The sequence below is a fragment of the Pelodiscus sinensis genome, chromosome 2 (genome assembly GCF_049634645.1).
Source record: "Pelodiscus sinensis isolate JC-2024 chromosome 2, ASM4963464v1, whole genome shotgun sequence".
Lineage (NCBI taxonomy): Eukaryota > Metazoa > Chordata > Testudines > Trionychidae > Pelodiscus > Pelodiscus sinensis.
The window spans coordinates 7,958,470-7,976,252 of NC_134712.1; the positions used below are offsets into that span (position 1 = coordinate 7,958,470).

At 40.1% G+C, this 17,783-nt stretch overlaps 1 protein-coding gene across 3 annotated transcripts in view; it reads left to right on the forward strand.

The window, feature by feature from the left end:
- Positions 1-17,783, forward strand: part of TRAPPC9 (trafficking protein particle complex subunit 9) — a 660,858-nt gene that overhangs the window by 101,769 nt on the left and 541,306 nt on the right. For all 3 annotated transcript variants that reach the window (XM_075920070.1, XM_075920071.1, XM_075920072.1), the window contains exons 13-15: positions 6,107-6,233; positions 10,965-11,097; positions 16,539-16,702. In XM_075920070.1, coding sequence (XP_075776185.1) covers positions 6,107-6,233; positions 10,965-11,097; positions 16,539-16,702 — 424 coding nt within the window. The remainder of the gene's footprint in view (positions 1-6,106; positions 6,234-10,964; positions 11,098-16,538; positions 16,703-17,783) is intronic.

Sequence of the window (17,783 nt, forward strand, 5' to 3'; positions counted from 1 at the left end):
TTTAGAATCAAACGAAGTAAAAATCTTAAAAGAATCAACATGTTCTATAGAATCGCTATGGATAGTTATTCCCTGCTCTAATAAGAATATAACAGTAGGGATCTATTATTGACCACCTGAGCAGGACAGTGACTATGAAGTGCTAAGGGAGATTAGAGAGGCTATCAAAATAAAGAGTTCAATAATAGCGGGGGATTTCAACTACAGGCAGTCCCCAACTTACGTGGCTCCGACTTATGTCAGATCCGCAGTTACGAACGAGGCTTTTCTCGTGGTCCCGCCACCCATGTACTCCGGGGCGAGAAAAGCTGGTCCGCGTCTCCCTGGTCTGCAGACCAGGAAGACGCGGAGCAAAGCCGCGGAGGGGCTCGGGCAGCGGGGCAGCCCCAGTCCCTCGGTGGCTTTGCAAAGCCTCGGGGGAAGCCGGCAGCAGGTCAGCCCAGGCGCGCCTGGGCTGCCCGGCTGCCCGAGCCCTTCTGCGGCTTTGCAAAGCCTCGGGGGAAGCTGGCAGCGGGACAGCCAGGCTTTTCTCGCCTGGGGTAGAGCAGCTGGGGCTGCTGGGTTGGTCCTGCAGCGCCGCTCCTCGGCGCTACTGGACCAACCGGGCAGCACCCCAGCTGCTCTTCCCCAGGTGTCCCCAAGTCAGCCGCTGCTTAAACCGATCAGCGGCTGACTACAGGAAGCCCGAGGCAGAGTTGCTCTGCCCCGGGCTTTCTGTAGTCAGCCGCTGGTCAGTTTCAGCAGCGGCTGAATCTGGAAGCCAGTTCCGACTTGCATACAAATTTAACTTAAGAACAAACCTACAGTCCCTATCTTGTACGTAACCCGTGGACTGCCTGTATCCCTATATTGACTGGGTACATGTCACCTCCCGACGAGATGCAGACACAAAATTTCTTGATCTCTTAAACGACTGCTTTTTGGAGCAGCCGGTACAGGAACCCACAAGGGGAGAGGCAATTTTTGATTTAGTCCTGAGTGGCGCGCAGGATCTGGTCCAAGAGGTAACTTATAACAGGACCGCTTGGAAATAGTGACCATAATATAATACCATTTAACATTCTTGTGGTGGGAAGAACACCTCAGTAGCCCAACACTGTGGCATTTAATTTTAAAAAGGGGAACTACGCAAAAATGAGGAGGCTAGTTAAACAGAAATTAAAAGGTACAGTGACTAAAGTAAAATCACTGCAAGGTGCATGGACACTTTTCAAAGACACCATAATAGAGGCCCAACTTAAAGGTATACGCCAAATTAAAAAACATAGTAGAAGAAATAAAAAAGAGCCATCATGGCTTGGCTTAACCATGTAAAAGAAGCAGTGAGAGATAAAAAGACATCTTTTTGAAAGTGGAAGTCAAATCCTAGTGAGGTAAATAGAAACACTCCCAAATTAAGTGTAAAAATGTAATAAGAAAAGCCAAAAAGGCGTTTGAAGAACAGCTAGCCAAAAACTCAAAATGTAATAAGAAAATGTTTAAGTACATCAGAAGCAGGAAGCCCGCTAAACAACCAGTTGGGCCCTGCACAATCGAAATACAAAAGGAGCACTTAAAGACTATAAAGTCATTGCAGAGGAACTAAATGAATTATTTGTTTCAGTCTTCACGGCTGAGGATGTTAGGAAGATTCCCAAACTTGACCCGTCCTTTGTAGGTGACAAATCTGAAGACTTGTCACAGGTTGAAGTGTCATTAGAGGAGGTTTTGGAATTCATTGATAAACTTAACAGTAATAAGTCACTGGGACCAGAAGTAATTCACCCAAGAGTTCTGAAAGAACTCAAATGTGACATTGCAGAACTATTCACTTTGGTTTGTAACCTATCCTTTAAAACAGCTTCTGTACCCAGTTAATGGAAGATAGCTAATGTAACGCCAATATTTAAAAAGGGCTCTAGAGGCGACCCTGGCAATTACGGACCGGTAAGTCTTACATCAGTACCGGCAAATTAGTTGAAATGTTAGTAAAGAATAAAATTGTCAGACACGTGGAAGAATATAATTTGTTGGGCAAAAGTCAACATGGTTTCTGTAAAGGGAAATCATGTCTTCCTGTTTTTGTAGGGGTCAACAAATGTGGATAAGGGGAATCCAGTAGAAATAGTGTACTTAGATTTCCAGAAAGCCGTTGACAATGTCCCTCACCAAAGGCTCTTATGTGCATTAAGTTGTCACGGGATAAGAGAGAAGATCCTTTCATGGACTGAGAACTGGTTAAAAAACAGGATACAAAGGGTAGGAATAAATGGTAAATTTTCAGAATGGAGAGGGGTAACTAGTGGTGTTCCCCAAGGGTCAGTCCTAGGACCAGTCCTATTCAACTGATTCATAAATCATCTGGAGAAAGGGGTAAACAGTGAGATGACAAAGTTTGCAGATGATACTAAACTGCTGAAGGAAGTCAAGACCAAAGACGACTGTGAAGAACTTCTAAAAGATCTCCCCAAACTAAGTGACTGGGCAACAAAATGGCAAATTAAATGTAATGTGGATAAATGTAAAGTAATGCACATTGGAAAAAATAACCCCAACTACACATATAATATGATAGGGGCTAATTAGCTACAACTAATCAGGAAAGAGATTTTGGAGTCATTGTGGATAGTTCTCTGAAGACGTCCACGCAGTGTCCAGCGGCAGTCAAAAAAGCAACCAGGATATTAGGCATCATTAAAAAAGGGATAGAGAATAAGATGGAGAATATCTTATTATCCTTATATAAATCCATGGTACGCCCACATCTTGAATACTGCATACAGGTGTGGTCTCCTCATCTCAAAAAAGATATACAGAGAAGGGCAACTAAAATGATTATGGGCTTGGAATTGGGCCCATATGAGAAGAGATTAAAGAGACTGGGACTTTTCAGTTTAGAAAAGAGGAGACTGAGGGAGGATATGATAGAGGTCTATAAAATCACGAGTGATGTAGAGAAAGTGAATAAGGAAAAGTTATTTACTTGTTCTCATAATAAAAGAACTAGGAGCCACCAAATGAAACTAATGGGCAGCAGGTTTAAAACAAATAAAAAGAAGTTATTCACACAGCACATAATCAATCTGTGGAACTCCTTGCCTGAGGAGGTTGTGAAGGCTAGGAGTATAACAGGGTTTAAAAGAGAACTAGATAACCTCCATGAATTTACATCCATAAATGGCTATTAGCCAGTATAGGTAAGGAATGGTGTCCCTAGCCTCTTTTTTTCAGAGGGTGGAGGTGGATGGCATGAGAAAGATGGCTTGATCATTACCTCTTCGATTCACTCCCTCTGGGACACCTGGTATTGGCCCCTGTTGGCAGATAGGGTACTGGGCTGGATGGACCTTTGATCTGACCGAGTATGGCCATTCTTATATTCTTATTTTGCAGAGGTTTTGATTATTTTTTTCTCATAATCGAGCTTCTCCTCCTATCTGAGACTATAATGAAGTTATAATTTGTCTCTTATAATACTATTTTTTTTCCTCATGGAAATTGTGATGTCACACCTTCATAATTATGATTTCCCTGCAGGGTCATGTAATAGAAACAGATGGTTTCTAAAGGGGACTAACTTTGTTTTTATACACGTGGTCTGTAAAGTGAGTTAAAATATCAAAAAGGTTGTTCTGAATGAAGTTAGTTTTAATTTCCCTAAAGCATTTGGAATTGCTTAACAAAATATTAAGGACTGCTTTATTCTCATTGGAACAAAATGATCTGTTTGTTGACATTTTGTGTACTGTACTACTTATCCCAGTATGGCCATTTCCTGTGAATCCCCCCCCGAAAGACTTCCAACTATGTGTATTATTGTAATAGAACAATACTGTGAAATTATATAAGAAAGAATATTAATGTAAATGTCACTCACTAATGGACATGGGGAAAAATAAAATGTTTCGAAGTTCAGCAGAAAACAGATCTTAAAACAAGAACATTTTTGGAAGGAATTTAAGTCCCAAACTGAGACTTTTGGAACCAGTTTTGTGAGCAAACGTACTGAATCTAAATGACATTCCAACAATATTTGGCTGTGTGTAAAGAGGAGTGGATTGCCCCCTCAGGCACGAACCTTCCAGAATGTATCTATGGCAAAAATGTAGAGGAGTGGAAGTTATACTTATTTTTTTCCAGTGGTTGTTCTTGCAGCTGATGGGGAAGGATACTAGAAGACTGACTGGTAGGAAGGACCTGGGAAGATGGCAGAATCTTGATCTGCTGCCAGATCTCTGGAACTAATGTATACAAGATGACAACCAACACCATCTGCTAGACTGGGCAAAATTTGGGGGTGGGAAGGATATTTGACTTGTTTTCAAAATATACAGTGGTTGAAGAACAGAGGGATGTGGTCCAAATTAGGTTGAGCCAAGTATTATGTTGCACCTGAGGAAATTTTTGGCAGATAGAATAATTGGGCTTTGAAAAGTAAGCTTTGAAAAATTAAGGCTTTGAAAAATAAGGCTTCTAACATCAATGACTGAGCAGTCAGAACTAGAACTGTATAGAGAGCTTTTTCAAAACCCAGAGAGCATGGGGTGGAGATGTCAAAGCTTTATTGACCAGATAGCAATCAATATGATCAGGGAGGAACTTCCACAGAATACCTGGGGAATTGCTGAACACCAGAAGCTGAAATGCAAAAGAGAGCTGCTGTGGTTGAATGCTGCTACATTACAAGACATGGAGCCACAAAGATCCATTTAGCATCTGAGAAGCATTCTACTGCCCTGGAGCTGGCTTCTCAGGAATAGTCTATATTGTATCTGGGAAGGAGCCTCCTAGCCTTGGTCCATAGAGTTGTGACAGAGGGGTTTGTGTTAGGGATATAAAATACCGTTTAACTGGGTAAACGGTGAAACATATTGTTTAACCAGTTAATCAGTTAAAGGGGGGTTATGTGTAGGGTGGCCTGGCCAGAGCAGCCTCCATCTGTGGGGTTACTCAGGTCCTCTGTGGACACAGGTTGCTCTGGATGCCAGAGCACTCCTTGCCTGCACTGGGCCCTGCACAGCTGGAACAGCCCTCTGCCTGTTTTTTGGCAGCTCCTGTACTCATTTTTGTACTCCTCCATGGGTACAGCCAGAGCTCTGCCACACTGGGTCTTTTTAATAGTTACATAACCACAGTTAGATTATAGTTATGTAACACTAAAACCAAACCAACGTGCAGTTACTAACAAAGGAAATAGTAGCTCTCAAATGATATTTATAATACATTGAGAAATAGTACAGCATACTCCCATTTATCTGAAACCCTATTATTTGAATATTTGCATTAGTTGCAGAGGGCATGTATCTCATGCTGAAAGGCAGGAAATGGGTTCGGATAATGCAAAGAATATATCCACACTACAACAGACCGTTGACTTAAGCTACGCAACTCCAGCTAAGTGAATAATGGAGTTGACTTAACTTGATTTACTGTGGGCTTTATACTGCAGGGGGGTTGATGGGAGAAATTATTCTGTTGACTTCCCTTATTTTTCATCTCTGAGGGAGAGCTACGGAGTCGATGGAAGAGTGATCTGCAGTCAATTTGGCGGGTTTTAACTAGACCTATTAAATCTACCACTAGTGGATCAATTTCAGAGCATCAGTCTCAGTTGTTGTGTTGCTGTAATTCAGATCAGAAGGGAGATCCTCCTGGCCAGGACTGCAAAGTGGTAGAAGATAATGAACTCGCAGCTGAGGCAGGCCCTGAATGGCTCCTTTGGCAATACAGGAAGCCCTCAGCAGTCCTGACATCATGGGAAAGACTGGACAAGGCTGTAGCAGCCGAGCTACAGAGGGCTCTCTGCTCTAGCAAGGATTGGTTGTCTGCAGTCTGATGCCAGCGCAGGGAACCCTCTGCAGCTCAATTTAAGGGAGTGAGATAGTGGAACAGAGTGGATACCCAGACCAGAACATTGATGCATTTTAAAAGGAAGTACATGGGTGCATGTCTCTATACTAAAAGTAAAAAAGTACATATCCTAGACGAAATACTTATCTGACTGATTACTAAAAATATTACAATTACTTGCAATCTTAAGTCTCTTTAGCAATCCCAGGAATTATTATAATTTAAAAAAAATGTAGTACTTATAAAATGCCGAAGACATTTTTTACTTTTCTCTAAGGGTCTTCTGACAACTGGAGTAGAATTTGAATCTCTCCCAGCTGCTCTTTCTCTACCTGCTGAATCTGGCCTCTATCCGGTGACCCTTGTTGGTGTTCCTCAGACTACTGGGCAGATCACTATCAATGGTAAGGGTGATCATTTCTATCATTTACAGTTCTTATCAGGAAAATAGGTACAAGTATCTTAAAGCATTGTGGATTGATATGATGTAGTTAAATTAATATTTATTTTATATGTTTAATATTTATTGGGGCATTTCAGGTTGGAAAAGAGACAACTGGGGGGATATGATAGTCTATAAAATCATGACTGGTGTGGAGAGAGTAAAAAAGGAGAAGTTATTTACTGGTTTTCATAACACAAGAAGTAAGGGTCACCAAGTGAAATTAATACATAGCAGGTTTAAAACAAAAGTATTTCTTCACACAGCATACAGTCAATCTGTGGAACTCTCTTCAAGAAGATGTTGTGAAGGCTGAGACTTTTAACAGGGTTAAAAAAAAACTAGATAAATTCATGGGGAATAGGTCCATCAATAGCTATTGGCCAGGAGGCACAGGAATTGTGTCCCTAGCCTCTGTCAGACGCTGAGAATGAGTGACAGGGAAGGAATCACTTGATGATTATCTGTATTGTTCATTTCCTCTGGAGAACCTGGCATTGGCCACAGCAGGAAGCTGAGATACTGGGCTATCTGACCCACTATATCTGTTCTTATGTTTATTTTATATTTACAATATTGAATGTTCTATAAAGCCAGTATTTTTAAAAAATATTACAAAGTAAGCCTTCATCAAGAGGATGGTATACACAGAATGAGAAAATAACCTATGATTCTCAGAAATACATAATTTTTATTTAGATGTGTGAGATCATTTCTGTTGCTACTACAGTAAACTTCCGATAATATGGCACCTTTAGGACCCAGGGGGTGCCGGATTATCAGATATGCCGGACTATCAGAAGGGGGGGGGGCTATGAGGAGTCTGGAGTGCGGTGGGGGGGTTGGCACCCCAGACCCCTCATAGGCCCCCCCTTCTGATAGTTTGGCTCTGCCCCAGGCGTCCCCCATTCAGCTGCCGCTGGTCAGTTTCAGCAGCGGCTGAATCGGGGACGCCTGCGGCAGAGCAGCTGGGGTGCTGCCAGGTTGGTCCGGTAGCGCCGCCCCTCGGCGCTGAGAGACCAACCCGGCAGCACCCCAGCTGCTCTTGGGGATGCCTGGGACAGAGCAGCCGGGATGCTGCCGGGTTGGTCCCGCAGCGCAGAGGGGTGGCGCTGTGGGACAAACCCGGCAGCACCCCGGCAGCTCTGCCCCAGGCGCCCCTATTCAGCTGCTGCTGAAACTGACCAGCGGCTGCTCTGCCCCGGGCTTCCCGGAATCAGCCGCTGGTCAGGTTCAGCAGCGGCTGAATCGGGGAAGCCGGGAGCAGAGCAGCTCCATTTGTCAGGATGCTCCGAACACTTCCGGGTTCCTGATGGTGCCGGACCATCAGGAGTGCCGGAGCATTGGATGCCAGACTAATGGAGTTTTACTGTACCTTAAAATGCTAAATTTGAGGGGAAGGTGAAAACTAAGTACATCTGAATAGTGTGCTGTTGGCTATTAGGAAGAAAAAGCATTTCAAAATCTTTGAGTATGTAAAGCAAGGTAAATCCTGCAGCTGATATTATTGAGGAGTCAAGGTGTGTAAAGCCATTTTTTTTTATTGGATCAGATCTGTTGGTGAGAAACAAATTTTGTACCACACAGAGCAGACTCAGATGAAGAGCTCTGTGTGGCTTGAAAGCTTCTCTCTCTCTCTCATCAACAGAAGTTGGTCTAACAAAAGATATTACGTCACCAACCTTGTCTTTCTAATATCCTGTAACTGACATGGCTACAACTACACTGCCTATTGTTAGTGAAACACATTCACGTAAAATTACAAAGGATCTTGCAAATTGCTTATATATGAACCAATGAGCTAGCAATGGTCTGTTGTAATGCAGAATTATGCAAGCCAAATAGGGCTATGTCAATAGTGATAAATGGGAATCAAAAAAGTAATAATGTCTCTAAATCTGATGGGACAAAGATTGACATAGTAATGCTAAGTTGTATAAAAAAAGATGAATTTTTGCAAAGCGAGAGAAATTTGATAAAAATAAACAAACTAATGCAGAATGTTCATGACACTTAGAAATTCTTAGCAATATTTAGATTTTATGTTGTCACGGAAGAACAACTATCCTAGTAAGTAACAGAATTAAAGGAAAAGTACTTACTCCAAAGGGGTTTTATCTTTTTATTGATTCTCTTTGCTAGATACAGTATAATTTCAGTTATCCAAGTTCATTTTATCTGGAAATCCTGGTTAACAAATCTACAGAATGTTCCTCGTTAGCCTTATTAGTTAATAGCATTTCCATCTATCTGAATGCTTAATCATCTGAAACTTTTTGATGTTTCCCTGAGCACCAGGACATACTACTTTATCTTCCTTTATTTTCTTTCTGCTTATCTGTTTTTTTCTTGTCTTAATAATTTTTCTCTTTGTAAGATATTTGATCAATAAAAGGAGAGAACTGAACTTTTGAGAAGTGTTTCTGCTGACTTTTAGAATAAACCACTTTTTTACCATAATACAGTAAATTCATTGCAATGATGGGACCTATAGCTGCGGTTGGTTGTCTTTGATGCAGAGTATTCACACCAAAATATTAATGAGGCAGTGGTCAAGATAAACGTGGTCAAAATAGATTAATGCATGTTTGGTTCTACTACTGTTTACTTTTACAGAACCTTGCCAAACTTATTCTGCAAGTGTCCATCTTGTCAAAAATTACTTTGCAGTAAAGGAAAGGAGCAGTGAATTGTCCTTATATGCTCATTTATTATCCATTCCTTTACTTTTTTGACACCTTTCTGTTAAACACTAGAGTTGTCTTGCAAATCTAGATTTTATATATTGATTGCTCACCAAATAGTATTGAGATAAGTGCCGATACAATTGTTTATTTGGCTACTGTAGATTTACAAATAAGCACAATTAAATATCAATATAAAACAAGAGTTAATTTTATATTTTTTTCCCACTGGATGGGTTAAAGGATTTTTTTTTTTTTTTTTTTTTTTTTTTACTGTTGGATGCTAGTGAGAACTAATCCTGCATTTCTTGTACACTCAAAGAACCCTAATTGTGTATTTAGGGGTATGTGATTGTGGAGTAAAAAATGGTGTCTTGTGTACACTAGGACTCCTAGCATTGCTGTAGTATGAAGTCCTAGGATATCAATTCATGAATTTTTGCTAATACATGAAAACTGTGGACTTTCTTACTTCATAAAAGAGACACATACCGGATTAATGCATAATAATTATCTATGCAATACTAGCAGACTTGCCCAAGTCTTTCAGGGCAGGGGGCTGGTGGTTTGTGGGGGGTGTAGGACTCAGAGCAAGGTCTTGGAGGTGTGAGGGGGTAGGAAGCTGGAGGCAGGGGGGTATGAGAGGATGTTGGGGGGTGAGGAGCTACTCAGGACAGTGGGTAGGGATGTGAAAGATTAACCAGTGAACATAACTCTTAATGGGTGTTGCATACCAATTCCACCATGGGCATGGGGCTGCTTCAGCTCAGTGGGGCCCATTGTGAACAGGGGCTTCTTGGGGGTCCAGAGCAGCCCCTGCCTGCAACGGGCCCTACGACGCTACAGGCAGAGGGACTGCTCCAGCCTGGCTATGATGTGTGGGAGGGAATACTCCAGCCCATGTGCCCTCTGTTAATTGGTTAACCAATTAAATTTTGTTTGGTTAACCAATTAAACTGGAATTTTTGATGGCAGGAGCCTTTTCTGCATGCAGAGAGAGATTATAATTCATTTCAGCTTGTTTAACTAGTACATTTCAATTACTAATTACTTCAGAGTTAAGAAACCAGTTGAGAATTGAGCAAACGGAAATTTAGTTTCCTTCTGATGTATAAATAAACTTGATGTGAGAAGACGAGGTCTATTAGCTCTAAAATCTTGAAGCACGTGGTGTGATCAGAAAGAATTTGTTCGGTTTTCTAACTTTGAAAAATCAGTTTTAAATAGAAAATGTTTTCTGATATACAATTTTTGTCTTATGTGCATAGTGCACATTCAAGTAGATTTACATTAAAACGCTGTTTTGTGTACTTTTAATAGAATTCCAGTTTTCTTACAAATAGAGCTTGACAGGAGTTGCATCTGAAAATTAATCTAGTGAATAAGGAATGGATCATTCACTGTTTTCTAACATAAGAAAAAGGGAATTTATGTAAATGAATGTTAACCTAAATATTTGCTTTAAAGTTGGATACAGTACATCCTCCTGCTTAGCTAGAAATACCAAGTTTTAGTGTAAGGATTATATTTAGCTGTAAGTTAACATGTTTTATGATAACCAAGCAATAAAAATCAGCCTTTGTTTAGGAAAATAATTTAAAAGCACAAATACTAAACTAGATTAAAATTAGTGATTTCAATTCAAGGTGCTTTACTTGATTTCATTCATTATTAAAATTGGTGATTTATATCACTTTGATTTAAATCAGTAATAATCAGACATCGGTGCTCTGGGAGCCCGATTAGCAATCAGCATTATCCAAAAGAATCCCAGTGGTGTGTCTCCTTTGTTCAATTTATTATAGTGCTCTATACCCAGTCACTCAGTGTTTTAATATCATATGCTGCAAAGAGCTGTAAGAGAAACATTACAGAACTGCATGCGGTTGGCGAGCCTCAAAGTATCGCTGATTTAAATCAGTGCACTCTGGTCATAAACTCTTGTATTGAATCCTGTCACAATGCAAATAGTTTATGGACAAATTGGCTCTTTTTCTATATTAAATTAGGTTATCATACTTCAGTCTTTGGAGTCTTCAGTGATTGTCTTCTGGATAACCTGCCAGGAATAAAGACCAATGGCTGCGCTGTAGAAGTCATTCCAGCTTTGCCAAGGCTGCAGATCAGTACCTCTCTACCAAGGTAATAAATTCAATGAGGTACATATTTTCTTTTTGGTAAACTAGAGAACATTGTGTTGGTTATTTGTGAGTTTTCATACTTGAAGAGGAATGATGCTAAGTCTTTAACAAGTTACCATTAGGTACTAGTGTTAAACAAGTAACTGTATGCAGTATTTTGAGTTCAGGTGAGGGTGTTTCTATCATTCCCTTTCTGTTTTATTAACTTCAGAGAAGGAGTTGGAATGAGACTCTCTACCCAAGCAAAGACTTCAGTATTATATATTGTCTAAGTCAGGCTCCTCATTGGGCTCATTGTGAGCACTCATTGAAATGTTATACTCAAGCAGGTTGCTTCTAATGAATGATTTTATTGCAATTTTTTTTTTAAATTTTGTGTCTACACTAATCTCCCAGGCTCATTTTTAAAGTGCTATTAAAGGGTTTTTTTTAAAGATGAGGACCTAGGAGGACATTTTGTGAAATTGTTCACCCATAGGTGATATTTGTTCAATAATTTTTCTGTATGGGTTCATTCAAGAGCATAGTGATTTTGGTTCATCCACATAGTTGGGCCTATAGTGCATTGGATAAAGTACACCTTGTGTAGGATCTTGAAAGGTTTGTTGTGTGTGGATTGGAAGAGTATTGATCATCATAGCAGTGGAGATGCCTCTTCAAGTTTTGTATCTATTCTGGCAGGGTCTTGTACCACTTAGAGTTGGTCTGTCCTTGTCTATGGGCAGTGTTCCCTCTAAGCTATTTGGCAGCACAACTTCACAGATGATTAATCAGCCCTGCCCAGTAAGAGGCTCAGGGCTCTGTGCAGCTTAGCGGAAACACTGTCTGTGGGTGAATTGTTTTTGATGATGATCTTGGAGAGATTGAGGGGTTGTTTGAAAGCCAGAAGAGAGGGTTTAGGAAAATTTTCTTTCAGGAAGTCCATCCCCATTGAGTATGGGTTGTAATTGTTTAATGATAGACACTAAAAATCAGCGTCTTAATTAAGATACTGGATTTATGGCCTGTTACCATACTCTATAACTCACTAATCCCCCTTCTTTGTTTTTTGACAGTAGGGTTGTTAATGAACCAATTCATGTTGAATGCTCCTTTATAGTATGTGTTAAAAAGTCTAAACAATCTATTCTATCTTATATTTAGCAGAAATACTGTATCTTTCCCAGATCTGAAGAAGAGCTCCATGTAGCTTGAAAGTTCTTTTTTCACCGAAAGAGGACAGTCCAATAAAAGAGATTACCTTACCTTTCTTGTCTCTGAAACATATATAGGCTATTTGAGTGTCAAATATAGATATTCATTCTGAATTTATCAGGCTGAAAAACTTACAATGCATACATGGTTTTCTGTGGAGGCAGCCTTTTCATAATGGTTGAACAAACAAGGGAGTTGTAATTTAAAATTAACATATCCTTTCAGAATTTTTAGATTTACCAGTAATTTTTACCAACTACTAATCTCAATTATTTTCCCTATCACACTCTTGTTCTCTTCTGTCACCTTTCCATCAGTATGAAAAATTTTCAGTTTCCGCAAAACACCTTAACTCCAACTATGTCTCTTGTCCTGTATTCCTGTCTATTCTAAATCCCTCGAATAGTCAATTTATATTCATTGTTAGAACTCCTCTCATCAAATTTGCTCAAGAATCCATTCCAGTTTGATGTGCTCTCTATACGCCTCTGAGCTAGGACTCACCAAGTTCTCCAATACCATGCAACATCTGCTGATTTCAGAAATTGACTGATTTGATGCATTTGCAGTTGCAGAAATTTTGTGAAGAAATTTCTCTGAAAAATTTGGTTTCTGGCAAAGATATTTTTCCTAGAGTACATTAAAACCTTGGTAAATATGTCATCAATCTGATTTTCCATTTACCATTTGAAACTCAAGTTAAACCATTAATCCAGAAATCTTCAGTCATTTAATTTGTTAGTAGTAGTCAGTTAAACAAGCAGACTTTTTCTTTGAACTCGTGGTGACTACACCCCTGACTATAACAGAGAGTATGACCTGCTTGTCAGTGGAACTGATAGCTACCATGGCCTTGGGGCAAGGTCTGGGGGGCTGGCCATATGCCCTGGAGGTCAGATCATAGAATCATAGAATAATAGGACTGGAAGGGACCTCAAGAGGTCATCGAGTCCAGCCCCCCGCCCTCAAGGCAGGACCAAGCTCCGTCTACACCATCCCTGACAGATGTCTATCCAACCTGTTCTTAAATATCTCCAGAGAGGGAGATTCCACCACCTCCCTTGGCAATTTATTCCAATATTTGACCACCCTGACAGTTAGGAATTTTTTCCTAATGTCCAATCTAAACCTCCCCTGCTGCACTTTAAGCCCATTACTCCTTGTCCTGTCCTCAGAAACCAAGAGGAACACATTTTCTCCTTCCTCCTTGTGACACCCTTTTAGATATTTGAAAACCGCTATCATGTCCCCCCTTAATCTTCTTTTTTCCAAACTAAACAAGCCCAGTTCATGAAGCCTGGCTTCATAGGTCATGTTCTCTAAACCTTTAATCATTCTTGTCGCTCTTCTCTGTACCCTTTCCAATTTCTCCACATCTTTCTTGAAATGTGGTGCCCAGAACTGGACACAGTACTCCAGCTGAAGCCTAACTAGCGCAGAGTAGAGCGGCAGAATGACTTCACGAGTTTTGCTTACAACACACCTGTTGATACAACCTAGAATCATATTTGCTTTTTTTGCAACAGCATCACACTGTTGACTCATATTCAACTTGTGGTCCACTATGACCCCTAGATCCCTTTCCGCCATGCTCCTTCCTAGACAGTCGCTTCCCATCTTGTATGTATCGAACTGATTGTTCCTTCCTAAGTGGAGCACTTTGCATTTCTCTTTATTAAACCTCATCCTGTTTACCTCTGACCATTTCTCTAACTTGCTAAGGTCATTTTGAATTATGTCCCTATCCTCCAAAGAAGTCGCAACCCCACCCAGTTTGGTATCATCTGCAAACTTAATAAGCGTACTCTCTATCCCAATATCTACATCATTGATGAAGATATTGAACAGTACGGGTCCCAAAACAGACCCTTGAGGAACTCCACTTGTTATCCTTTTCCAGCAGGATTTAGAACCGTTAACAACAACTCTCTGACTACGGTTATCCAGCCAATTATGCACCCACCTTATCGTGGCCCTATCTAAGTTATATTTGCCTAGTTTATCAATAAGAATATCATGCGAGACCGTATCAAATGCCTTACTAAAGTCTAGGTATATGACATCCACCGCTTCTCCCTTATCCACAAGGCTCGTTATCCTATCAAAGAAAGCTATCAGATTAGTTTGGCATGACTTGTTCTTTACAAACCCATGCTGGCTATTCCCTATCACTTTATTACCTTCCAAGTGTTTGCATATGATTTCCTTAATTACCTGCTCCATTATCTTCCCTGGGACAGACGTTAAACTGACCAGTCTGTAGTTTCCTGGATTGTTCTTATTCCCCTTTTTATAGATGGGCACAATATTTGCCCTTTTCCAGTCTTCTGGAATCTCCCCTGTCTGCCATGATTTTTCAAAGATCATAGCTAAAGGCTCAGATACCTCCTCTATCAGCTCCTTGAGTATCCTGGGATGCATTTCATCAGGACCTGGTGACTTGCTGACATCTAACTTTCCTAAGTGATTTTTAACTTGTTCTTTGTGTATCCTATCTTCTAAACTTACCCTCTCTCTGCTTGTATTCACTACGTTAGGCACACCTCCAGACTTCTCGGTGAAGACCGAAACAAAGAAGTCATTGAGCATCTCCGCCATTTCCAAGTTCCCTGTTACTGCTTCTCCCTCCTCGCTAAGCAGTGGGCCTACCCTGTCCTTGGTCTTCCTCTTGCTTTTAATGTATTTATAAAAGGTCTTCTTGTTTCCCTTTATGCCTGTAGCTAGTTTGATCTCATTTTGTGCCTTTGCCTTTCTAATCTTGCCCCTGCATTCCCGTGTTGCTTGCCTATATTCATCCTTTGTTAGTTGTCCTAGTTTCCATTTTTTATATGACTCCTTTTTTATTTTGAGATCGTGCAAGATCTCCTTGTTAAGCCAAGCTGGTCTTTTGCTATATTTTCTATCTTTCCTACACAGCGGAATTGTTTGCTTTTGGGCCCTTAACAACGTCCCTTTGAAATACTTCCAACTCTCCTCAGTTGTTTTTCCCTTCAGTCTTGCTTCCCATGGGACCTTACCTACAAGTTCTCTGAGCTTATTAAAATCTGCCTTCCTGAAATCCATTACCTCAATTGTGCTGGTCTCCCTTCTACCTTTCCTTAAGATCATGAACTCTATTATTTCGTGATCACTGTCCCCTATACTGTCTTCCACTTTCAAGTTCTCAACTAGTTCCTCCCTATTTGTTAAAACCAAATCCAGAACAGCTTCTCCTCTGGTAGCTTTTTCAACCTTCTGAAACAGAAAGTTGTCTCCAATGCAGTCCAGAAACTTATTAGATAGCCTGTGCCTCGCTGTGTTAGTTTCCCAACATATGTCTGGATAGTTGAAGTCCCCCATCACCACCAAATCTTGGGCTTTGGATAGTTTTGTTAATTGTTTAAAAAAGGCCTCATCCACCTCTTCCACCTGGCTAGGTGGCCTGTAGTAGACTCCTAGCATGATATCACCCTCGTTTTTTACCCCTTTTAGCTTAACCCAGAGACTCTCTACACAGCTATCTCCTACGTTCATCTCCAGTGCTGCCTGGACCACTGTGCTGCTCCCATTCGCTGGGTAGTGCCCAGCATGGAGCTCTAGTGGCAGGCCTACTGCTCATTTGTCTTACACTCATTTGTCTTATGATCCATAGTGGTCTCCTGGGGAATCTAAGTATCATCCTTACGAAAACAGTCCTTTGGAACTACTAAGGAACATTCATCCTGGTATCTACTACCAGCCCCTTCTCAATTGAAAGGGAGAGAGAGATTTAATTTAAATCTTTATTATTTTGTTCCATGCCACTATTAGTTGAAATTCAATAATTAAAACACTAGATAAATCTTATTTGAAAAGCTAGTTTATACCAAATCTTTAAAACCAAGTTATTAGGATTACAATTTTGCTTGCCCCAAGCCGTGTGCAATTTTTTGTGTTCTAAGCAGCAATTTGTTTAACAAACCCCTGCAGTTAGAAGTGAATACTTTTATACCTTTTCAAAATCATGATTAGGAGCTTATTAGTTCTTGTTGCCAATAGATTTTGAAAATAGTAGCTATTAAAAAGTAAGCTGAAATTGTCGAGCTGGAAATGGAAAATAAGATGAAGCAAGCTGTAGTTCTGCAATTTGTGGGGGCTGATATTTTGTGAACCACCAAGGATGGGTTGACCAGATTCCCTGATTTGTTGTTTTATATTATGATTTGTTCTTAAGAGCTGATTAATGTTTAACACAGCATTTCCTTTGCATATTTATCGATCTGTTAATAGGTCTGCTCACACACTTCAGCCTTCCTCAGGCGATGAAATTTCCACCAGTGTATCTGTCCAGCTTTACAATGGAGAGACTCAGCAACTTGTCATTAAATTAGAAAATATTGGAACCGAACCTCTGGAGAAACTGGAAGTCACAGCAAAAACTGTCAACACCAAAGGTATGTACTGTATGTTGATATATGATTTAAAAAATCCCCTCACTTCAAGAGAAGTCTGTTCAAAGTGATTGTGACAGACTGTTATAGTAGAATGATATTTTAGAATACAGGTACTTCTCTCCCTTAATAAAGATGTGCGGGATTCATTCAGTTGTCCATCAGTGTCCTCTTTGGACATCAGAACCAATAAACATTGTGATGTTCATAAAACATGTGAAACTAAATTTGAAGTTAATGTCACAGAGTCCCCCTTATACTCTCTAGTTTACCTTGCCACCTATGCAACCTGAATTTAGTAATAAATGGTCATCTACACCAAAAATTACAAAATATTTTAACTGGTTCCAGTCCCAGGAGACCAGTCACTTACTGCAGATAAATCGGTATGGGTTTTATAGTGGAGACAGAGACAGTACCTAATCCTTTAATAAACTAAAGTTTTATTAAGTAGGTAAAAGAAATGAGTTATTTACAGGTTACAGTCCTCCTGAGAATGTGGGAATATAATTCTGGCACCTGGGTTTACAAGTTTGGAGCAAACACTTTCAAATTACAAAGCAAAACATACATGTTTGCTTACAGCATGGAATATAGACCTTACAAGTGAAGTTAATACATGCAGCAATTTACAAGCATATCAGAGTCTAAACATTAAATACATTCTTGACTTGTTTTGAACAAAAGTAACACACAGGTGAGCTATTTTGATTTCCAACTCGAAGTTTCTTAGTTCTCACCTAATGTCTATGACCAGAGCTGGCAGTTGGTTTACCAGTATCACAGCAGCAACAGTTTTTTCCTCTTCATGAATGACTCACAAAATAACACAAGGGGCACTTCAGATTTCAAGTATATGGGAAGAGAAAATAACTGGTTTTGTCAAACGCACTTGTCTGAATGGTGGAAAACATGAAACATTCATATCCTTGTATAAATGTTGTTAATTAAAAAAAATTAATAACACAAACTCCCATTGTGTTATGACACCTAGATATTGTATATAACAGTTTAGAATCCTAGGTTTTCAGCACTGAAAGTATATATTCAGAATGTTTGCATTTTAATAATAGCTATACCATGT